The 25,669-nt window shown below is 45.4% G+C and overlaps 1 protein-coding gene across 1 annotated transcript in view; it reads right to left on the bottom strand.

The window, feature by feature from the left end:
• TENT4A (terminal nucleotidyltransferase 4A) overlaps window positions 1–24,619 on the bottom strand; it is a 535,327-nt gene extending 510,708 nt beyond the window's left edge. The window contains exon 1 of the mRNA XM_085606105.1: window positions 23,572–24,619. Within this exon, the coding sequence (XP_085462231.1) occupies window positions 23,572–24,095 (524 nt within the window). The 5' untranslated portion in view covers window positions 24,096–24,619. The remainder of the gene's footprint in view (window positions 1–23,571) is intronic.
• Between the last annotated feature and the right edge of the window lie 1,050 nt (window positions 24,620–25,669).

The following is a 25,669-nucleotide window of genomic DNA, read 5'->3' as shown; positions in this document are numbered from 1 at the left end:
CGGAAACCTACTGAAGCCAGAAATTTCTGAAAACTAGACACCTGGTGGAGTCTAGGGAGGCGTGGCTTGCATGGATCTCCCAACGTTTTCCTACCCAGAATCTCCTGCATGCCTCAAATTTAGCTAAAAAAAAAAAAATAAAAAAAATAAAAAAACACACCTCACGTTTGTGTGGGATCATCAGGCCAACAGATTTCCACCCACCCAGCCTTCTGCAACATCTCCCGATAAAGATGGTTAAGAAAATATGACTTAAGGTAAATTTAAGGTTTTTGGGGGATTCTGTGTAAGAAAACACTGGGGGATCCATGCAAGTCACAATGCCAGCCAAGCGGCAGTCCACGTACTCTGCCACCAAGCACCAGACCATGTACTCCACCAGCAAAATGTCAGCCAATGGTTAGTACATGCAGACCATCAGTCAAACTTTTCCTGCTTTTCTGCCCCTGCTTGGGGGCTGACGAGCCTAAAATTCTTCTCCTAGAAGTTTCAATTTAACCTTAAACATTACAAAAAATATCAAGGCATACAGAAAACATTTTTAGATTAGGTTATTTTAAGCCATGTAGATTAAGTAATAGATGTACGGTGGATCTTCACAAGATCAGCAAAAGGCTGGTTTGCATTTAATAACATGAAAACTACTTTTTTTACTAAGGACATCAAATTTTATATTTCACTTTTTATAACCATGTAATATGTACATGATTATATATTTTTTTTTTTTTAAGATGTGTTCTTGAATTTTTTTTTACAACTGCTTAACAGGAGGCAGGCGGCAACATAACCCTTAGAAGTGGACTAGCATTTTAAGAGTTTGACTGCTCAATGGCACAGAATATAAAGAACAAAATAAAAATCATCAACTTGTTTATTCCGGCGACCGGGCGGTAGCAGATTCTCAGAGCTCCATCGCCAACAGCGTCCTTAGCTGCAGACACAGGGTAACCAGAACCACCCTTCATTACCCAGGAGACCAGCCCCCCCCACCCCCCCACCGAGACCACCAAATGCACCCGACGACCACCAACAGCCACAGAGATACAGATATCCTGCCTCTTCAGGGATCCAAGTTGCAACTGCACAAGATGGCGACAGCTCAAGGGTGAAGCAGACGGAACCGTAGAACGCAGGTGACTAGGGGTCCAACCACCCCAGGCAGGAGCTTTGCCCGGGAAAGAATTTGAGGAGCAAAGCAGCCCCGCATGCCGATGCTGACCAGCAGGGCCTGAGGCTACGAGCAGGAGCAGCATGAAGATCCAGACGACATCAGCTCCAGGTATGGTGAGAAGTAATCCCACAACAGCACAGCCCAATGCAGGCCGAGTGTGAGCGCTTGGGCAGGCTGATGGTAGCAGGCCAACCTGGGGACCAATTGATCGCTGGAGGCTAAGAGAGGGTACCCAAGCCATTGTGACACTTGGGCCTATAGGATTCCTGCTTGGAGGTGGGGAGCAGAGCTGGAGAGTGGAGTTCAGGCCCAGCTGTTCTGCAGCCCTGCATGTGACCTTGGAGCCTACTCCTGTAGCATAACTAGTGCACAAGTAACTTTACTTGAGGACTCAACCTCTGGTGCACACAGACTTTTCCGGCCCACTATTCAAGGCCTCATCGAATGTGCATACTCTCGCCCCGACCTTAAGATCCCAATTGTGACATACCAACGAAACCCCTATATGAAGCATTACATTGGGGGGCCCACCGCTACAGATGTCTACACCAACTGCAGGGATATAAGAGGATCGACTAAAGTAGGGGGTCGCTCACGGCTGTTTCGAGAGACTGGACCCTCTGCTTTGCAGAGAAATACGCAACCTGAAGCAGCTGGCATGTTAGACCGTTCACAACTCATCCAAGAGGAACTATAGTATCCATTACAACCCACTGCCCACCACGCCGGACTGTAGTGGCCAAGTTGAAGCCCGGAGTCAAATCCATCACCCACAAGATATAGGCCACAGAAGGACCAGCAACACCTACATAACTGGCCTGGACCCTTGCGCATGACCACATCGTGCAACAGTAAGAAAGACTGTTCTATCAAAGGCCTGCTCACTAAACCGGTGGGTTAGAAAGTGGCACACCATGAGGAGGTAAATCAGTGTCATCCCGGACAGAAGATTCCGCAGCGGACCAGGGAGAAGATGATGCACCGGTTACCAGGGCTTTCTTGGAGGCCCTCTTTGGTACCCTACAAGCAGATATTGCAACTCTCAAACAAGAATTGGCGACAGACATTAAAGATCTTAGGAGGGAAATGGGTAAACCAGACCAGAGGATTAACACACGAGCGACTCTTGCAACAAAGAACTTTACTCCTACCACCGCGAGTTACTGGATCTTCAAGATAAAAATACAGAATTACAATACCAGGTAGAGGACCTTGAAAATAGATCCAGTCGAACTTGCATATCAAGGGGTTCCCTCTCCAAGCAGTTTCTGGAAACCTAGAAAACTACGTTCAAAGGCTTTTCCATCACCTATCATAGAATTTTGAATCACAAGAAATCCTGCTGGATCATACCCCCAGAGAGGGCCAACCTGCTAGCTCCCAGGGAATGCCTTAAGACAGCCTCGGGTGCTTACACTATTATAAGCAATAAGAGGCCATTATGGTGGCAGTGAGATTCACAATGCTGTAGACATAAAAGGTAATAAGATCAAACTTTATCAAGCCTCTACCCCATGACACTGCAGCACCGCCGCAAGCTGAAACCACTCACCAAAATGTGGCAGGAGAAGGGGATTAGTTGCTGTTCGGGACACCTATTTTGCCTCACCTTCGTCTGGGAGAATGAGACACAAACTATAAGCACCACAGAGGAGGCGAGAAAAGTCCCTACACATTGAGGCACAACCCACTAGTGAGAATTCTAGTTCTGCTCAGCATAACATCTCCCGTTCTATTACGAGTTCAAGATGTTTTACAAGACCGAAACAGAAAAAGTCAAATAAACCCTCGGAGATGGAAAGCCGTAATGAACGACGGGCCCTGTTACATTAACGTAAAGGACATGAGACACATGGAAACTGATAGCGCTCAACGGCAGCCATCCTTGAGGACTTCCAGCTGAGGCCCCTTTACTCGAAGGATGGGACGCTCTCCAGTTGTATTCAGTGCATGTTTAAGTCCCCGTTCCCGCCATCAGGAATGATAATCTTCAGGCGGAAGAGTTCCCCCAAGTGGTGCAGCTGCGCCTAGGACCCAACCCTCAAAGTGTCAGACGAACCAGAGAGGGGCCCACCGAAGCTCTGGTATTTAATGTTCTATATGTCATTTCTTCACTAATTTACTTATTCCGCTTCAATCACTGTGCATGCAGGTGCATTTCCCCACATCCACATTCCACTCCTTGATCTCTCAGGGCAGCTACGACTAATGTCATAGGCCTCATACGGATCTACTTTACCCAGACTCACTAATGGTTAAAATCCTTAACGACCCAGCAAAACATGTGGCCTTCCGATCTATACTACGGAGTCCAAATGTGATATATACATTGGCGGCGCATGTGATGAAGTTGGTTTGATTGCCAATATTTTTCATTCTGCACGGGGAAAAGCGCAGGGGTTGCGATTTTGCTGGCCTCGCACTTCGCTGGCAGGGTGGTTCAAATGCAAGAAGCAATTCCTGGTGTCATCCTTTCACTGCACATCTCTATTGGGGTATGCTCATTTACGTCCACCTCCATTTATGCTCCAAAGGATCCTCAGGAGGCATTTTGTCCTTTAGGCATTGAGCCAGGTAATGGCTACCTCAGAAGCAGACGTCCTAAGAGGGGACTACAACCTAGTCTTGGAGGCCAACCTTTAAAGTTCACTACAAAGGGTGGGACAGACAAACGCACTCAAACGTCAAGGTCATCAAAAGCTAAATGAGTATGGTCTAACTGATGTATGGGGTGGGCACCACCCAAGGAGAAAACCTATTTAATTTTCTCAGCAGCCCATTAACACAAATGGACTTCTTGGTGACATCACTCTTGTTGGCATCCCTTATGGATGCTGAGATCGGGGTTGCTACCCTCCGAGGACTCTCCAATCAGAGTCATTGTGTATGTGCCTAGCTTATCTCCCCAGCGCTGCCGCTGGCACCTTAACCTTTAACAACTCACATATGTGGCAACAGTCACCGAGCTCAGAGGCCATCAAGGTATTATTGGAGACTAATGCCACCCCAGAGATGCCCATAGTGCTGTTATGGGAAACATTGAAGGTGGTGATCTAGGGTCCAATAACTGCCATCACTGAATGCCACAACAGAGAGGCATGACATGTGAATTGATTCAGAGGGGCAGGTGAGAAAGCTGGAAGAAATACATTTAAATGGGTACCCACAAAGTCCACAGACAGCTTACTGCTGCACAGAAGCAGCTTAAAGCACTAAACATGGACAGGGCAGAATACGCTCTTCTGTTTTTTTCGTAGAAGTATTGTACAGGGGCAATAAAATGGGTCACTTCTTGGCTCATTGCCTTTTGGCACAGGTGACCAGGCAACGAGTGGTTGAGGTAGAAGGAGTACAGAGAACTCCGCTAAGCCAAGATAAAACAAGCATAAGTGTTTAGCCATGCAACAGTTTGTGTTAATGACACCAAGGATATTGTGCTGCATAACTAAATACTTATAAGGTCCCAAAGGCGAGACCTATTGGCTATGCCAATGCTTGTTCTGGGTGGAGGTAGCTGGAGAGGTAAAGAGTCAGATGTGGGCGGATCCACCCATGGGGGGGGGGGGGGGGGGGGGGGGGGGGGGAGTAGGAAACACAGGCGAAGGAGGCTTCATTGGAGGATGATTGAGAAAAAGTAGTAAGAAAGAGTCTGGGAATCGAAGGAGGTTATAGGGAGAAAGGTGAAAAGAATGAGTGAAGCAAATTGGCGCGAGAATGCTGGGGTGGAGAGAGGGAACATGTTTAAGACATTTTGATGTTATGATAAACATTGACGCGCTTTAAATGCTTGCATTCCTGTCCTAATAAATGTTTTTACACATCATTGGAGCGTGGCACGTGATGGCTGCTCGCTCCTTATGAGGCAGAGGGAGATGGGACTGGGGTGGGTGGTGAGGGGCCAGGGTTCCATGCACTGGTAGTGTGCTTGGGCGAAATGAGGGCGAGCTGCAGGAGAGGAGGCAGGGGGAGCAGGTCAAGGCTCCAAACATCCGGGTGGAGGAGGCCCTGGCACAGTGAGGGGAGAGGCGTCTGCTTTGAGGGAGAGGCACACATCTGCTGAGTGGGCGGGTTTGGCACGCCAGCTAGGTGTCTGCGGTGCAGCCACCATAAAGATCTGGAGGATGAGGGAGGAGATACGGTGGCCAGGACTGGTCAGCTTGAGGTTTGGGGGCAGGAGAAGCAGGCAGGTAAGGGAGGTGGGAATTGGATGTAGGAGAATGTGAGGGAAAAAGAGTGGAATGGGGGAAATAGGCAAAACAAGACTGAGGCAAGCAAGAGTGAAAGAGGAAACAAGAGGAAACAGGATGCATAATTAAAAAGAGGTAAAAATGAGAAAATATGCGGAAGCAGACATGGCAACAAAAAAAGCAGGATAGCAACAAAAGGGTTACAGCGAATTGGAGCAAGAATGAGAGGCAAAGAGAGAAGGAAGGGGCAAAACAGCAAGAAACAAACAGAGGAAATAGTGCAAGAGTGCAAACAAGCATTGGCCCCGTGGCAGTAAAAGTAATGCCGCGCGGCCGTAAAAGCGAAAGTCATCGCGATCTCTCTGAAAGGGATGCGCGCGCAGCAGCGGGGGGAGGGGCAGAGATTATGCTGAAGGCTGGCGCAGGAAAGGCAGATGGCTGGGCGAGAAGGTAGGGGGGAACGCGGGGAGCAGCTGTTCACGTGCACGCCATGGTGCACTCAAGCTTGTAGCCAGCACAAAATTTTTGTTAGCACTTTGAAAACCCACCTACTAAATGTCTCGCAGTGCAGCACATGCGCTGGCTCAGGCGAGACCTAAAAATACTGCCAAGCCTTACAGCATTTCTATGCTGCCCTCTATTCAGCTGAAGACTTGGCAGAGGATGCTGCCACTTCGACCAGGCCACCTGGAGCATGACAAATACACAGATGAAGTGATGAAAGCGATCGCCCATATCTAATTAGGCAAAGCCCCAGGACAAGATGGTTATCCCCCCTGACTTTAAACCTTTTGCCTCCTCTCCTACCCCCATTGTCTGGCACTTATATACCTTTTTTCAGTGAAACAGAATACTCAGACACCATGAAAGATACCAGTTACGGTCTTACCCAAGCATGGCAAAGACCCTACTCTGTGTTCATCCCATCAGCCGATCTTGCTACTTAATGTGGATGCTAAAATCATCATATTGGCGACTCGCCTGGCCCCATAAATGCAGTTCCTAGTGGACCCAGATCATGCAGGTTTTCTACCCGAACGGAGCTGTAGCGATACCAAACACTTTTTTGTAACAAAGAGAGAGGGACCCCTAAACCAAGGGAGAGGGATGCCAAGCAGGACCGTAGTCAAAAAAGAAAGACCTCCCTTGGATCTGTATATATCGACAATCACTCAAACACACAAGTCTTAAATTAGCAGGGTGAGATTCGGCATCAGCGAAGCAAACAAACTATTTGATCATAAATTTATTCAAGTTAATCACATATATCTCACAGAATGCAAGAAGTTATACACATACATTAAAAATTTGTTTTATAATGTATGTGTATAACTTCTTACATTCTGTGAGATATATGTGATTAACTTGAATAAATTTATGATCAAATAGTTTGTTTGCTTCGCTGATGCCGAATCTCACCCTGCTAATTTAACCCCTTCAGTGCCCGCCCCTTTCCCCGCCCAGTGCCGGCCGTTGCATTAGCGGGCGGGGTCTATGACGAGCTGGACTCGTCATGGGCACAGCGCCACCGCGGCCCATGACGAGTCCAGCTCGTCATGGGCACTGAAGGGGTTAAGACTTGTGTGTTTGAGTGATTGTCGATATATACAGATCCAAGGGAGGTCTTTCTTTTTTGACTACGGCGATACCAAACACATCTGTTACCTTTTAGATAAAGCTCAACGTTCGAGAGTGCTTGTGCGCCTTTTCTCAGTCCATGCGGAAAAGGCCTTTGATTGGGTCCACTGGCCTTACTTACATCTGGTACTACAAAGCCATTCGTTTAGACAATGTGTACGGTGTAGCTACTTAAAAGTGCAAGCGACAGTCCTAACTAATGGCCTTACATCCCTGCGTTTTGATATTGCCCACAGAAGACGACAGGGGGTGCACTCTGTCACCACGCCTTTTTGCTCTTTATATGGAGCCATTTGCTGGATGTGTATGTGGAATCCACACAATATCAGGTATTTCAATAGGAGGGGGGGGGGAGGGGAGGCACCTATGTGGGAACTAGAGGCCTTTGGGAAGGCCTCTGGATTCAAGGTCAACCTTCAAAAATCACAGACATCTAACGTCACAGATGTTAAGCTGAAAGGGTCACTTTCCAACACCTCCTTCCCTTCCCATGGGCCATGTAGGGACTAGTGAATATGGAGCTCCAGGTATACAACACATCAGACAGCCAAAAACAGCTAAGGGATCCTCTTATCAAACGTGCGATCGAAACTGCAGACATCGAAGAATTAAGCTCTCTCTTGGCTGGGGCAACTCACGGGTATCAAGATAACACTCCTGCCTACGATCCTGTACATGTAAACTCTTCCTCTACAACCGCCACTGCAAATCCTGGGTAGGCTACAACATCTCACAGAAAATTACATGTAGGAAGGTAAAAAAGCACGCATATTTAAGTAACAGGAATACTTGTACACCCTGGAAGGAGGCCTTGAAAAACCTCTCTCATGCATTACTATCAAGCGACAACTCTGCTATCTGGTGAAATGGGCTAGGCCCACTACGGAAAACATTGGTGCTTTATCAGGCTATTGCAGGTAACCATATTTGGAAGATCCCTTGATTACCCAGACCGGGGAGGGGGAGATCTAGATATTTCTCTAGTACTCCAAACTACTATGGGGGCCTGGGATAAGGTGCAACATCCAAGTAGCTATCCACCCGCATCTCTCCACAAACCCCGATGATTTTTTAACCCTGACTTTGCCCCAGCCTACCAGGGAAGGGATCTGACTATTTATCTTGGCAGCAGGCTAATTGCAAGAGAATATGTGACCCCTTTGACCATACAGGGCCAATAGATTTCCACCAGATTCGACCCAATTACGGCTTACGCTCAACGGCGCATTAGCAATACATGCCACTTCAACACTGGGACACAACTCTGTACGCCCACATGCTAATAGGCCCCTACTGACACTTGAGGTGGCTCCTTACTCAATACCCAGACAGACACCTGCTCTCCCACATATAAACCTCTCAACGCATCACAAACCCAACCCAACCCACACCAAATCAACTGAGATGGGAAACAAAAAGGTGAACGCCCCTTCACAAAAAAAATGGTAGGACATTCAGTAAAGGGCCAACACTTTCGCGGACAGTGCTGCTGGCAGGGAGACTTCTCAAATTGGCGCATTACTGGTGCGATACCCGAGAACACACAGCACAATGGAAACAGGGGAGGGGCAAAACGCAAACTGCTGAAGGGGTTGTGGGCAGGTGGTGAATTTAACACCACCTTTGACACTGCCCTAAGCTTACCCATTAATGGTGGGAAGTTCTGGATGCCATTGATCTAGCGTATGACACTACACTTCCTAGATTCCAGAGTTGTGTCCTCTTGGGCCTCCCCAATCCCCTAACCTATCCCGGGACAGCTGCGATGGGACAAGCAATCATGTTAACCATATGCTCTGCCAAACAAGCTCTCATGGCTCGCTGCGGGGTGTCCAAAATACCATGTCAAACCGATTGGCTCCATAAAATCTGGGATTAGGTAAGGAAAAAATGTCTGTTGCCTCCAAGCAGCGATGACCTCAATTGAATAAAACCTGGGGCCCCCGTTTAGTAATTCTAACAGATGAATTCATAGAATGGACTTAACAGACATACCTGTGTGTACTTTGCCTCAAGCCAACAGAACACTACTGATTGAATAGCTAAAGAGTTCCCTTGTGTATATACCCTCACATGATATTGCAGGCATCAGTATAAGCCATTACCTAGACAAGGCATCTTCCTGAACAAGAAGCGTTCGCTACTCCACCACACCCTCTGCAACTGCTTATACCCTTTCTATTCCTCTCCCCTTCCATTTCCCCCCCCTCGCTCCCTGGCCGATGGATGTAGGTGAGGTATTCTGTAATGTCTTTCGCCTTACTATATGAAAACAAAATATAATTTAAATCTTTTAAAAAAAACTGTCTCCTGGGGCTCCGTACATTGGACAATGCAATGCATTGCAAGGAATTAATTGGCAGAACAAAGCAAGCTTCTTCTACATAGCAGCCTGCCAACTTCATCGAACCAAGCAAGCTTCTTCTACATAGCTGCCTTCCAACTTCATTGATCACATTTTTTACCACCTACAGTCCTGAAATCCCACAGCTGAAATTGAAAATCTCTCTGGTTTAGGGTCATAATCCCCATTAATGAACAAAACTCGCAGGGAAGGAAATAACTGCAGAATCGAGAAAGTTATGGCATGACAGCACAGACTGGATTGATAAACCTCCATCCTTAGAGAGGGTAAATGTGAAAGGGAGAGCAGAATGGAGGGAGCACAATGTAGGTGTTGGACACCCACCGAGCCAACAAATATTTTGGAGATAAGTCAAGACATTAAAAAAAAAAGTGACAGGATTTCCAAAGCCTAGTGAATTGTTTGAGTACTGGAAAAATGCCCAACGTCAATGTAAGGAATGAAGAGTACAGACTGACCACTTATATTCCAGATGTTACTAGCAACTAAATAAACATCACTTAACTGGAAAAAGATTAAGCCACCTGACATCCACAGCTGGTCTAGAATTACAGCCAATGAGAAATGTTCTCTAATCTGAGAAATGAGACCACAAGTAAAATGAAACACCAGGCAATGCATGCCCAGAAACAGTGTTGGCCATACGCTACAACAAATGATTGAGACTTCAAAGAACACATACACGAGGGCTGGACAACTGGGAGTGAGGTGGTTTCCAGGTAGACACCAAGACTGGGGAGACATGGCTCGTTTGAATGGGTCTGTTACAAACTTGGGCCAAATGGGGGGGGGGGGGGGGGGGGGGGTGAGGATTGAAGGAAAACAAAATGTATACCATGGTTCTATATATTAACATTTCATTTAAAAATCGATCAAAAGTATTAACAATTTTCAGAAAGAAAGGTTTAAAAATCAAAAATGAATAGTACCTTGTGAACATCACAAATCTCAATAAGCAAGTGATTCTAATCGTGGTGCCTAGCATACTGTAACATACATTTTACTTCCACATGGGACACAAGAAATGTTTACTTTAAAGACCAGTTATGTGACTCAAGTAGCAGTTAACGGAGGGTTGTCAGGAAAGGTCATCTGGGGTTGGGGGGGCGGCTCCTAACACAATAGAATGCGTTTCTGAAAGGTTTTGATCCCATTAGAAAATATCAAAGAAATCTTCAGAGACTTTTCAAGATTATGATGCAAGATAATATTGAACAAGGGTTTCAAAAAGTTCAGAACCTTCAAGTTTGAGGCTGGCTCAAACTCTATATAGTCTAACTAAACCACGAATAGGACCATTCAGAAGGACAAAGTCACTGAATAACGATTTAAAATGTAATGTATATACTTTGTGTCTGGCAAAAATAGTAATACTACTGTTCGTAAAAGTGAGTTCTCGCCTGTTGTGGAATTAACAACACTGATTATATATTTGCCCAATACCTTAGCCACTCTAGAGACAGGTCCTAAGCAGTATGAACCATCAGGCAACTGCTGGTGAATGTAAAGTCTGTCCCAATGCATAAGTATTAAAGTAGAAAAATACTGCAATCCCTCGGATTGCTGAGCATCTCAGAAAGAAGCATGACAAGGTAAATGTGTAGCGCGATGGACACTAGTTTTACTTCTTACTGGATTTTTTTCATGAATTTGACATTCTTCCTTTGAATCATGCTACCTAATCTTCTAATGCCACCTGCAGTGAAGTAATCTATCCTGAAAAAATAAGGACTAACTAAGCCAAAACCGGGGTTTGGAATTCCTATAGCCTGACACCCAGGACATATTGTTTGGGGTCAAGGACGACAAGTTTTCATATTTATTTCGTCCTTGGTACAAGTTGGCCCATCCCCCTGCAGCACAAATACTTTGGCTTTCCGTTCACTACCACATTATGGATCAGGGAAGGGCATTGTCTGCAATTCAGGGATTAATTGCGTCCATATATTAATGCGGTTTGAAAGTGTATTTAGGATTAATAAAAAGTCTCTGATTAGGGTGAGCGCTCTAAGGAAACGTAAGCTTGGACGGCACTACTGACAGTGGCTCCTGTGTAACAGAGTACAATGCTCCAAGAAGGCTCTCCAATTAGATGCAAATATCTGCAGAAGCTTTTAAGCAAGACTCATGATCCTTTGCTCTCAAAATGTTGACAAAAAAATTAAACTAGAAAAAAAAAGTTTCTAAATTTCTGTGAAGTTGTAGGTGACATTTCTTTAAAGCATCATTTAGTAAAATGTGTTGATGCATGAGTGTTTTACCAAAACATTCATAATAGAAAAATCAGTGCAACCTTATTAAAAAAGATAATGGTAAACATGGAAATAAACGAGCATTGGTAAAGCCAATAGGCCCGATATTGGTGGTCATCATTTTGGTATTATCAATGCGTGTCTTTTGATATGGTTTTTGTAAAACTTTGTGGGAGCTGCCAGGACCTCACCATTATAACAAACATTGGCAAAAATCAATCACATTTTTGGGATTGCAAAAAGCACGCAGTTCCCAACACTGGAAAAACTATTTTGAGTGCCAATATGCTCCTTGTGCAACAGAGGAAGCCATTCGTTAGATAGTGCAAAAGAGAATTATGAAATAAAAAATAAAAAAAACACAAGTGTCTTAGGTAACTCGAGACCTAATTCGGGGCCCGATTCTTCAAAAATGCCAAAATTGCACCCATGGTATAAGTCCTTGCATAAGCGCAGATTTAGGTCTTTCATAAATATACAAATAAATACAGAAATAGGATAGGAAATTGTTGGGAACTGCTTTTTAGCACAATTAAAGGTGCATGTGTAGATTGACACATGAGAAATCTATTGAGCCTTTACAATTTCTTTCCCTGAACCACTTTTTCCCCCAATCTTGATGAAGTTTTAATGCTACATTGTCAGGAATAAATTTCCAACCTCAGTACGAGTAAAGATTAGTGAACAGCTGGTGAAAACTCCTAAAACATGCAATTTAGTAGGTTTGCTCAGACTCAAGAGGGCATTCCAGCCCTGGAGATGTTGCTTAACGCTACCTCCAGCCCCAGTATGTAGATCTGCGGAAAGGTGGTAAAATAAGGCAATTGCTAGAATTCAAACCTTACTAATTGTATGAGCCCTGGCATAATCAGAAAGGTTAATGTCTGATCTTTTATATAATGAGATAGCTGGCATGATTTGTAGCTGCACTACATGGCATCAAAGAGACAAGTTGTTTTTTTTTTTTTTACTTTACAGGACAGTTAGATTTAGGAAGCAACTTATCCTGTCGACAAGTAGAGATTTTAATTAGTTCCACGCCTCTGCAATAGGTCTGGCATCGGCAGCCAGCCTTTTAGCTGTTTGTTTTGTTTTCTCATGGTTTTTACTCCAAAAACAAATAAAAAACCGGTTTGGGAAGCTACCAGACGAACAATGTAAAATAAAACATTGGATTAAGGCAAAAGTGTTTTGGAATCCCAAAAAACCAAACACATTGCCATAATACTCCATGAAACTGAAGGGAACTACTTAGTGTGTGGATTTGCTCCTTGTGTAAGAAACACGTGCTGTAACAAAAAAAAAAAATCAGCCAGTGGCTGCAGTGGGCGGACGCATTGTCCCTTGACAAATGTGAATGACAACCACAGACCAATGGATAACGGCTGGCTGAAATCCCCTGTAAGAAACTAGGTTATATACATAATTTTAGTAAACGCAGAAAGGTATTGGCTAGCAGACCTATAAAACAGCTAATCTGTCTGGCATTAGCTACTAACCGTTTGCCTTTAACCCCTTCGGTGCTCATGACGGAACCGCTCCATCATGAGCACAGCCCCTGGGGGAAGCGCTGGCGCAACCCCCCTGGGGCATCGATCTTGCCCCCACAGAGGGGGATGGCAGCGGAAGAGTTTCCGCTGCCACCCCCGAGGCCCCCCACGCTTCCCCATGACGTCAGCACGCACAGAGCGCGCTGGGACGCCTGGAAGCCATTTGTTTCCAGGCGTCCCAGCAGGTGAGTTCTTGTCCGGTGGGGCTGCGGGGGCATGTTTGAAAGTATTGAGGCATCGGGGGGAGAGGAAAGAGTGTTTCCTCTCCCCTGATGTCTCAATGCTGGGCATTCCTGCTTCACGATCGCGCACAGCGTCACGATCGTGGAGCAGGGCTGCCCCACTAGACACCAGGGATGTCTTTTTCTGCAGAAAGGAAGCGACCCCTTGGGCAAGGGTCGCTTCCTGGGGGCAAAATAAATATTAAGACTTTTCTGCCCCCGCTGGGGGCAGATCGGTCGTGTTTGTATCAGTTTCTGCTCCCAGGGAGGGCAGAATAGCCCACTAGACACCAGGGATGTCTGTTTTAGCAGTAAGGAAGCGACCCCTTGGGCAAGGGTCGCTTCCTGGGGGCCCAAATTTTTATTAGGACTTTTCTGCCCCCCCTGGGGGCAGATCAGTCTTTTGTGTAGCCATTTCTGGTCCTTAGGGGGGGGGCAGAAAAGCCCACTAGCCACCAGGGAATTAGTTTAAATAAAAATGGAAGTGACCCCTTGGGCAAGGGTCGCTTCCAGGGGGCAATTTTTTATAATATGTATTTTGCCCCCCCTGCCCCGGGACAAATTAGCCTGTTTTTTTCCTGCTGTTTTCTGCCCCATCTGGCACACAACCCGATTTACCATTTGGGTAGTAACATAGCATGTTGTAATGTTTAGTGTTATATTTTTTGTGAATTGCAATTGTTTTTTTTTTTTTACTTTTTTGTTCTAGGTGAAGGCTTTTGCTCTTTTCAGTTTGCGGTTTCGTTACTGGTGATTCTGCTGTTTGTGTAGTTTGGTAAGAGACTTTTCTTTGTACAATGTAAATGTGTTTGATTTCTCTGCATGAATTTTTTTTTGCAAATGGTGTAATAGCAGTATATTTGGTTTTGAGTGTCAAAAACTGTCTGCATTTGTGCTCGATGTGTATTTTGTTGTCTTGTGAGTAATTTGTTTTTTTTGTCTTCTTTCTAGTTGGATATCGTTGGTTTTTGCTGTGTCACTGCAGAGTAGGTTCTGGTGAGTGTAGCTGTCTCTTGAAATTGAATTCTATAGTTGGAGTACATTGATCTTTGTGATAAAGGTACACATTTCTTTACTTACTTGGTTTGCACATTGTTTGTTGTTGTTGACTTGTTTGTGCAGTCTTCTATCTTAGTAAGTATAATAGCTAGCCGCAGGATTACTGCTCAGCAGGTTGTTGGTTTGCTTTTTGAGTCTTCCTCTGACCATGGTTCAGAGACTGACTGCATCTGAGGGAAGAGGAGGCAGGGGACGATTCTGGCTGCGAGTTCTCTCCATATGGAGTCATCGGATGATGAAGATACTCTTAGTGCGGATGAAGTGACTGTGTTAGAGGAGGAGACTGATGTGCCGATAGTGCGGCAAGAGGCATCTGGGCTGCAGCCTAGGACTGCAAGGCTTCCCGTTGGTGTAGTGCGGCAAGGGGCATCTGGGCTGCAGGCTGGGGCTGCAAGGTTTCCTTTTGAAAGTTATGACCTCTGGGTTGCCCCTGGCATGGTGCAGCCGGCATTGCCAGACTTTACTGGTGTTCCAGGGTGTAGAGTGAATACTGAAAATTGTTTGCCGATAAAAGATTTCAGTTGTTTATGGACGATGTGTTTTTGGCAGAGATTGTTGAGCAGACTAATTTGTATGCCGAACAATTTTTGAGGGACAACTGTGCCAGTCTTAAGCCACACTCTAGAACTACCCGGTGGACTCCCACAAATCTTGGAGATGAAGAAGTTCTTGGGTTTAACTATATTGATGGGCTTGCTAAGGAAGCCATCAATGTCTTCATATTGGTCTACTAGTCCCTTGTTGGCAACTGCTATTTTTCCGGCAGTCATGAGTCATGACAGGTATTTGCTTCTGCTTCGGATGATGCATTTTGTTGATAATGGTTTAGCGTTGCCACGAGATCACCCCGAGTGTGACCGTCTTTTTAAGATTAGGCCTGTCCTTGATCACTTTGTTGATCGATTTTCTGAGATCTATCCTCCTGGGAAAGAAATTGCAGTGGATGAGTCTTTGGTGTTGTTCAAGGGCCGCTTGGTTTTTAGGCAATACATTCCTAGTAAGAGGGCACGCTATGGAATAAAGCTGTAAATGCTGTGTGACAGTAGGACTGGATAGGTCTCTAATTTCGGGGTGTACACCGGTAAGGAATCCAGGATTAACCTCCCTGGTTGTCTGTCCACTTTTGGAGTGACTGAGAAAATTGTTTGGGAACTTGGTAGAGGATTTTTTTAACAAAGGCCACCATTTATATGTAGATAACTTCTACACTGGTGTGCGGTTGTTCAGGGAATTGGCCAAAGTGGACACTGTTGCTTGTGGCACAATCTGCTCTAACCGTAAAGGTTTCCCAAAAGAACTTGTTTGTCAAAAGCTTGTGCGGGGACAGTGCAGTGCATTGCGTTGCGAGGAGCTTCTTGCTGTGAAGTTTTCAGACAGGAGAGATGTCTACATGCCGACTACCATCCATGATGAAAGCACTGCACCTGTGACTGTTTGGGGTCAGGTCGCTTAAGTGCGCAAACCTATGTGCATTTTAGACTATAATAGGCACATAGGTGGTGTTGACACAGTAGATCAGAGGTTGGAACCTTACGCTGCTCTTCGTAAGGCTTACATTTGGTACAAGAAGTTGTCTATCCATCTTTTCCACTTGGCAATCTTTAATGCTTTTGTTGTGTTCCAGGATTCTTGCCCTGAGTCAAAGATGACTTTTGCTAAGTTTCAGGAGTCTGTAATAGGCAGCCTTGTTGTAGTGGAACAGGCAAGTGTTCCTAGAGTAGGAGCGATGGAGGATGTTGCTAGATTGAGAGATCGCCACTTTCCTGATCACATTCCTCCCACACCCTCAAAAGATTTTCCCAGTAGGAGATGTAGAGTCTGTTGGTGAAGAGGTACGTGGAAGGAGATTCATATGTACTGCCCCGACTGTCCTTCTAAACCTGGGCTGTGTGTCCCTGCTTGTTTTAGAGCGTACCACACGCAAAAGAAGTTTTGGGAGCATCCATGAGTGGTAAAGTGAACTGCCTGGTCTGTAGTCTTTGGAAAATTTGATTCTGTGTGCGTGGACTGGAGCTTGGCTGGCGGTGTGCGTGGACTGGAGCTTGGCTGGCGGTGTGCGTGGACTGGCGCTTGGATGGCGGTGTGCCTGGACTGGCGCTTGGATGGCGGTGTGCGTGGACTGGCGCTCGGCTAGCGGTGTGTGAGTAGTGACTTTCTGCTGGTCACTACACACAATACTAGCTGAGAGCCACTCCACGCAATCCATCTGCCTGTGTAATTACTGTGTCAGGATTGTGGGCGTGTGAAAGTGATGGGCCCTTGAATGGCGCTGTGTGCTGGTGTGAGTTTTGTTATGTGATGGGCCCGCGGCTGGCGGTGTGAATGGTTTTGTATGTCTCACACGTATGAAAGGTGTATGTCTCACACGTTTGAAAGGTGTATGAATGGCCTGTAAACAGGTTGGTGCCTTGTCGTGGCTTTACAGCTCACGAGCTGCGAGTCAATGGTTCAGTTTCTCACCCTTTCAATTATTAACAGTGCTTTTCATTTTTGTGAAATCACTTGCTAATACAATTGTAGATACTGAACCATCACTCACCCTCGTGCCAAATCCAACCAGTATGTGTGTGTGCTTGAGGGTTAGATGGCTGTGCAGTAATATTTGTTTTTCTGAAGCAGGGTGTACCTTGTCCCTTTTTGTGACTTTAGTAATGTGTTGCTTTTGTGCCTGGTGGTGTGAATGGTCTTGTTTGTATCACGTATGAAAGGTGTGTGAATGGCCTGTAAAGTGGTTGGTGCCTTGACGTGGCATTACAGCTCACGAGCTGCGGGTCATAGGCTTGGTTTTTTGTGCATTTAATTATTGACAGTGCATTTCATTTTTGTGAAATCTCTTGTTAATAACATTTAATACACTGAACCATGACTTGACCTCGTGCCAAATCCAACCAGTATGTGTGTGTGTTTGAGGAATAGATGGTTGTGCAGGAATCTTTGTCTTTAGTTTCTCTGCCAAGGTACACTTTCCATGTAAGAATAACCCACCAACTGTAGATATTGTCGAAAACCCATGGGAGTTCATGGTGATGTCTCTCTTGTGAATTCAAAAAGTTTTTTTTATCCCCAATGTCCTGCAATCCTCAAAATGTCTGCCACATTTTCATTGCAATATTGTTCCAAAATTCTCACGCTGTAGGAACAAACCAATAATTATGTCTAAACAGTCTGGTTTTGCAAGGGGGGTCACTTGGGTTTTTGGCCCGGTGCTCGGTGGCCATCTAGGGAAACCTACCAAACCCATACATTTCTGAAAACTAGACACCCGGCGGCTTCCAGGGAGGTATGGCTTGCGCGTGTCCCCCAACGTTTCCTTTCCCAGAATCCCCTGCAAACCTCAATTTTAGCTGGGAAAAAAAACCGCTTTTTTCACACATTTTGGTGTGGGGAAAGTTGTGGCATCACCGGGCTCACACAAATTTTCCACCACCCAGCGTTCCCCCAGGTCTCCCGGTAAAAATGGTGCATCACTTGTGTGGGAGGCCCAAGTACCCGCGGCAGGCAAGGGCTCAAGACGTGAGGCGAAATCAACATTACCTATCCAAAATATGTTTGGGCCCTTGCCTGTTGCGGGTACTTGGGCCTCCCACACAAGTGAGGCACCATTTTTACCGGGACACCTGGGGGAATGCTGGGTGGTGGAAAATTTGTGTGAGCCCGGTGATGCCACAACTTTCCCCACACCAAAATGCGTGTAAAAAGTGATTTTTTCAGCTAAAATTGAGGTTTGCAGGGGATTCTGGGTAAGGAAACGTTGGGGGATCCACGCGAGCCATACCTCCCTGGAAGCCCCCGGGTGTCTAGTTTTCAGAAATGTATGGGTTTGGTAGGTTTCCCTATGTGCCGGCAGAGTTCGGGTTCAAAAACTACAGCTATGCACTTTGCCAAAAAAGGGTCATTTTTCACTGGAAAATTGAGGTGTGACCATGTTGCGTTTTGCGCCGTTTTCTGTCGCTGGCACTAGGCCGACCCGCACAAGTGAGGTACCATTTTTCTCGTAGGACTTTGTGGAACACGGGGTGGGTGGAAATTTGTGGATCCACGCAGATTCCAGAACTTTCCATCACAGAAATGTGGGGAAAATGTGTTTTTTTTGTCAATTATTTAGGTTTGCAAGGGATTCTGGGTAACAGACCCTGGTGGGAGGCAGTCAAGTCACCCCATCCTGGATTCCCCTGGGTGTCTAGCTTTCAAAAATATATAGGTTTGCTAGGTTTCCCTAGGTGCCGGCAGAGCTAGGGTTCAAAAACTACAGCTTGACTCTTCGCAAAAAAATTGTAAATTTGCATTGTGAAAATGTGGTATGTTCACGTTGGGTTTTGAGCCACTTCCTGTCGTGGGCACTATGCCTACCCACTCAAGTGAGGTCCCACACAAGTGAGGTACCATTTTCATTGGGAGACTTGGGGTAATTCAGATTTGTAAAGCAACTGTTATTACCTATTGATTTTTGATGCATTTCTGCCTTCCAAATGAAAGACATTGTGTAAAAAAAAAAGTCATTTTTAAAAAGGACCAATAATTCTCATGCTAGTACGAGTATTCCCAATTTCGAAAACGTGCAACTATGCACTGTTTCTAAACTCTGTAATTTGTTCCCATTTCAGAAATACATAGGTGACTTTCATACCGATTTTTCCATGTATACATTTTCCCACAATAATTGCTACATTCCCAGAACATAATAAAAAACCATTACAAAATGCTGGTCAGTTTTTTTACTCTGGGTTCGTTGGGCTCTTGGTGAACCTACAAGTCCTATACATCCCCACAACCAGGAAGGTCCAGCGGATTTAACGGTACATTACTTTCAGAGAGATGTCATAATTCGAAGAAGTTACAGGTGAAAACGTTGACACAAAAGGCTGCTTTTTTCAACTAATTTTCCCTATATTTAACTGTCAGCTTCTAAAAAGAAAACTTGATGGATCTACACAAATGACCTTGCTGAATTCAGAATTGTCTACTTTTCAAAAATGTATAGCTTTCCAGGATCCATTATTGCTTTTGTACCCATTTCTATCATTAACTGGAAGGAGGTTGAAAGCACAAAAAATAGCAAAAATAGGGTATGTCCCAGAAAAATGCCAAAACTGTGTAAAAAATGTTGGAATTCTGACAAAAATCTGTCATTCCCTAAAAGCTGGAGAAACGGTGATTTCAGCCCCACAAACCCTTTTTTGATACCATTTGCAGAGAAAAACCCAGACGCTTTCCAGTTTTTCCCCATTTTTCACAAAAAAAACAAAATGTTGTTGCATTTTGACTAATTTCTGGGAACCCTCTAGGAGAATCCACAAACCCTGGGTACCTTTAGAATCCCCATGATGCTGGAAGAAAAGGACGCAAATTTGGCGTGGATACCTAATGTGGTCAAAAAGTTACAGGGGCCTAAGCGCGCACTACCCCAAACAGCCCAAAAAAGGCTTAGCACAGGAGGGGAAAAGGCCTAGCAGCGAAGAGGTTAAGGAAGAAGGGGAAAACTTAATACAGGGCAATTTCAAAACAGCAAATCTGTTATGCTGTGACACAGCAGTAGTCCGATAAGGACCTCAAAGCAATGTACAATGCTTTTCACAGGAGACAGAAACGGATGAGGCTTTAACCCGTTCGACGCGCATGACGGAACGGTTCCGTCATGGCCCCGCCCGCGCACGGAACCTTCAGCGTGGCGCGGAAATCCAAGCCGCGCTGAAGGGGTTAATGAGCCTTGGTTACATCAAAAGTGACCTGCTATCACACCAGGCTCAACACACAAAGGCAAGACTAAAGTAACTATAAGGCAAACACAGCAACTATACCCCTTTAATGAACTATGGCCTCCTGAATTTCTGGAGCTCGTCAAAGTGAGCAAGCCAGGCAACTGGGTCTCTGACCATTGTCCACCTCAAATGTTAAAAAAGATTCTATCAACTTCAATGGTCATCCCAGTAAGAGCACTATCAACAACTCCTTAACAGGAGTTTTCCCAAAAGACCTTAAAAAGGCACACGTACGCCACCAAAAAAAAAACGAAACCTGATCAAGACCAGACAACTACAGAGCAATAGCAAATTGATCATTCCTGTGCAAACCTATAGAAAGAGCAGCTTAAGTCCAGATGTCACAATTCATTGGCAATGCCATATTTTAACTTAGAAACTAGATTCCATCCAGGAAGAGGCACTAAATGGTCCCTAATCTCCATCTCGGGTGGCCTTAAAAACACAAACCAGAACAGAGTTGCTACCCTTCTTCTCTTGGGACCTTTCAGCAGCCTTTGACACAGCTGATTATACACTCATCCAAAGACTTAAAAAAAGTCAGAATTGAGGGCACAGCTCTATTTTGGAGCAACCCCTACAAAAACAGAAAAGATGTTATACTTGTTAATTGAAGGCCTCAAAAACTGATATACTCAGCTGTGGTAATTAAAAAAACAACAATGCTCTTTGCGCCTGGCCAGATATAAGAATACCTCCAAAAATATATAAGGAGGTACAAGGCTTTAGAATTACCATGGACTCCTAACTATCAATTAATCCACAAGTGGATAAGGTAGCCAAATGATGCTTTCTCACAATGAAAACACTGCAAGACATCTTCCCGCATCTAGGATTCCCACACAAGGTTCAAGCTACCATCCATCTTGTCCTATCAAAACAGGATTATGCTTATGATCTATATCACAGCTCACCTTTAACAACTATTTTAAGATTACAAAGAATTCAAAATGCTGTTTCTAGACTCCCACCTAAATGTAAAGCCACAAGCACACATCTCACCTGCTTTGAGGGTGCTTGCTACACTATTTACCAGTTTCAAAATGCTCATTCATGCTGCTCTGTATCACACACAAAGCAAAATAGGACAACGGACAACTTAATGGGGGGGGGGGAGAAATCTAATACATACTATATAGGAACCTATGCTCAAAAGTGGATAATTGTCAACAATGGCTACATACAAGAATACAAAACATGGGTGGAACATCCATTTCTGCTTAAGCAGCCAATCTATGGCATTCCCTACCGTCAAACTTAAGATCCACAGAAAACCATCTCAACTTCAGAAGATTGGCCAAGAGCTGCTGGCTCTTACCCACATGACTATAGTCATAACTCAAGAATATACCACAACAGTATTCTCCGACACGTCAAACTATACTCCTTACAGTATGGAAAAATAGCTGTTGTACTTGTAACCTTTGTGATGAATAGATACATTTATGTGAGGGGAGAACTAAATACTACACCACAAGATACATGTGTATTTCGGATCATGTTGAAACTGTTGCTTACCTGAACATATAGGTGCATAAATAGATAGTTATGCCTACTACTAACAACTTCAATAAATGGCCTGTGTACATATATATTAGGTACAGCTATTTGAACCCATTTAAAAAATTGTACCACAAGATAAATGGGAACTGCAAACCATGCAAATATTGCTCAATGTACATATGGGTATTTAATAAAGCAAACAACTTCATCAAGCATTGTGTATATATACACACACATATACACACATACATACACACATTTTGCTATTAAAAACGAATGCCTTCTCGCCTTTCCATCACTCCACCGTCTCATGTCAAACCTACCTGACTTAACTCCTAAACATCCTTCTGAAACGTTAATCCCTCGTTTTTAGCCATGCCACCCAACACGCACATATGACCACTACTTACAAAAACCTTACTTCCACTTTTCAATTCCATTCCCATTATTCTATACCTACTGCAAACTCTACTAAACACGCAAGAAATCAAAGGAACAAAATTAACTAAGGAACAAAAACATACAAAAACGTACCAACATACTAATTAATAATGTTGGGTTGAGTAACTTTTACTCCCCGAAAAAGCGCGTCAATGTTATATGAGGGGTCGTAAGCACTAAATAAATACATGTGCAATTGCAGTTACTCTAAAAATTAAACATATAACCAAAAATACGGTTCATCGTAAACACAGCAAAAGAAATACGATACCACTACGGGGAGTCTCATTTACATTAAAACACCGCCAACAAACTGATACTAGTAGACCAGAGAGGTTCCTGGCCAAAAGGTCTGGATCGAGTTCACGACTAGCAAATCAAAGCGAAGCTGCTGCATGCTTTGGGCATGAAGGCAGCGCCTACTTTAGAAGGGAAAGGTCAGCCCTCCTGGTCGGCACGATCCGCACTGGGCTCGTTTTAGTGGAGCGATGCCACCGATAACCACGATGAGACAATCACGAGTAAGTCACTTTACGACAATACATACGTAAAACTACCATAGTGGCTTTTGGCAATAACTTTCACAGGTGATTTTCCCAAAACCAAAAAAGACGTTCTACAAAAACGTAGGAAATTATTCACAATAGACACTTACGTCTAATATAGTCAAGAAAAGCATTTGTCCCATCAAAACAAAGTTACACGGGCTTATGTCAAAATAGTGGCGACCCTTCCAAAACCACTTCTCCATTTTCAAAATTGTAGGCGTTATATCTTTGAAACAGAATTTGACATCTTAGTACACGGTACTTCGACAAAACACAAGCTCGGGTTGCCCCAAAAAGGGGACACCTCTTCGCTTCACAAATGCACCAAAAATGACAGCCTGTAGCACACGTGACACTGGGTTCGCAGCCTCGAAAATTGCATGCTACATTTTCAGACGGGTCAGCAATTAGCATATAAACTCTGATAGAAAACGGCATGAATTAAAAAGCTTTCCAGAAATGCCGTATGATAGCGTGGAAGGCCGGGTCAAATGCGGTGTCAGCGGAAACAGACCGCAGTGACAGCAGCGGGAAGAGCCCGGGGGTGGGAGGCTGACAGTGCCAGGAACAGCAGCTCGAGAAACGAAACCTAGCGCCTTTGACAGCTACCCACGTGTGAGCGCGGTTATCAACTGCTAAGATCCAGGGTCAGAGATTTCAGAGCTACCTTTACCTACACGCGTCTTACTAGAGGGGCCAGGCCCACTCGCTCTCAGCTGTCATGAGTCACACGTACATGACACCACTTAACCGGACCCTGAATAAAGTCAGCCGTGGCAATATGACTAAAAGACGGAAACCTTAGAGATCTCAACATTTGGAATTTAACGTTAGTTCAATGACTTAAAATCCAACCCCTTAGTCGCCAAACTCTTACCCCTGCAGGCCTGGACTGTAGTTGCCACTCCTCCTCCTCCAGGGGGTCCCAGGGGAACTCCGCGGGGCCCCGTGCGGCAGCAGATAATTCATGCCGTAGGTGCTTGCCTTGTTCTCGCGCTTCCGGCGGCCAGGGTGGTACTGGTGAAGGTGGTCATAGTAGTTTGGGTGGTGTAAGGGAGTGGTAGGCGCGGGTTCTGGCCGGGTACAGGCCGGACAGTGCACGGAGCGCCGATGCCGTGGGAGCTGCTGCTGCGGGCAGTGCGCCCGATGAGAGTTGATGTAGCCAGGGGGAGGGGGACTGTCATGATCCGGGGAAGAAACGGGGGAGGGCGGAGGGCTTATCTCGGCAGGAGTGTTCAAGCAGAGATAGTGCGGGTAACAGCAGTCTGGACCCCCTGGGGCACGGGAGCCCCCGGCGGAGGAGCCACGCAAGCCTTGTTGGGAGGTCTCCCATATTTGCATCCAGAAGGCATTGGCAGGGCCCTTCTGCTCCGGCTGAATCCAGCCTACTCTGGGATCCATGCAGGGGCCGCGCGGGGGCTTCACAGAGGCACTGGTGCCATTCCCGGTCTGTCAGTGGGGCTAGGCGCGCGCAGGGAGGGAAGGTTATGGATGAACGTGATGTTAGGGGCGAGCTGTTGCTGTCTCAAGGATCCGCTCTCTGGCTCCTTCAAACTGAAACGCTGGACCAATGTGGCGGCGTCCTATCGCTCGAGCCGGGAGAGGAAGAAACTGCGCATGCGCGCAGGGAATTTAAACTTTTACTCCTTACGCCGCCTTGGCAACCGCGCACGCGCGGTTGCAATGAGACCCCTCTCCGCCCACCAGTGACAGCACGAGCAAGGAAAAGAGAGGACGCGCGCCTAATGGGAGGGATCAGGTTTCCTCTACAGCACACCCCGCGTAGAGGGGAGGGATTGCCACACGCTCGCCTCCCGGCACGGCTGGTCCGGGAGTGAGTTGGCCCTCCCCCCTCCTCCATCCGTGGCCCGAGAACCCAGTATCAGGAGGAGGGGGTGTCGCTTCAGGAGCGGACCGGCCACTCTGGCCGTTAGTGTTAGAATTCACATTGGAGAGGTAGTCGCGAGCTGTGACGTAACAGTCGTGTCTGCATGCGCCTCCGCGGGTACATTGAGCTGTCTGGCTCGTTTCGAAGTGGTAGGGAAGGTGACGGCTGAGGAAAACAGGCGAAAGTTTCCGCCATCTTGAAATGAAAATATTAAATGTTTTGGAAGTGAAATAGTGGAATGTTATTTCATGCCACCCAATCCGTAATTAACCACGGTACTTTTAATCGTTTTAACGCGTGCCTGTGATTTTTCACGTCAGTATACAAAATTCTTTAAATACAATAATTGTTTTATTTGTTTTATAACTTATTCAAGAGTTGTTGCCTTCTACAAGGACATTATCGGAAATCCCCGAGGCATTGTATTTTGAAAAAATTGTGATATAGAATCTTCATGTTATTTCTGCTTTTTGAGGTCAGGTTCGTTGAGCTGGGGTGGGGCCAGTGCCAGATCGACATCTTCAAGGACGAGCTATCAACGCTCCCCCAAATTGAGACCCTGGTGCTTGATTGACAACTATGCAGTGCTGGCTGGGTCATTTCGCAGATTTACGAACAGTTAAAGGGAAGATCTTTTCGATAAAACAATCGTGGGAACATTTAGCCTTCACATTCTCCTCTAGTGCAGTGAAGGATTGGGAGAAAACTAAAATACATTTTATCCCTGAGAAATAGCCGCAGTCTTTCGCCTGAATGGAGACTCTTGCCATCTGTTTAAATTGACCCTCACACGAGAACCGCTTAAATAAAGCTGGGCCCTGAAGTTTTTCAGTACCAAGCATTATTCCCACATCTCGTCCCAGGCATTCTCTGTGATGTGGATCATTTATTACCTCCTGGATAGATAATTTTTTAAAAAAAAACTAAGTAAGAGTATGTAGAATGTAACCCTGATGATTCAAATGGGAGCTATAAATTATAGTCTATACACAACTGTAAAGATGACTGGTACATCAAAGTAGTCTTGAAGAAAGGAGTTTATTAATATGTAACTCCACCCAACGCACCCTCTCAGGTAGAAGCACGA

This window comes from Triturus cristatus, chromosome 5_1 (genome assembly GCF_964204655.1).
Source record: "Triturus cristatus chromosome 5_1, aTriCri1.1, whole genome shotgun sequence".
In the NCBI taxonomy this organism is placed as follows: Eukaryota; Metazoa; Chordata; class Amphibia; order Caudata; family Salamandridae; genus Triturus; species Triturus cristatus.
Note: the sequence above shows the minus strand (reverse complement) of the source record. Positions and strands in the feature narration are given on the sequence as shown.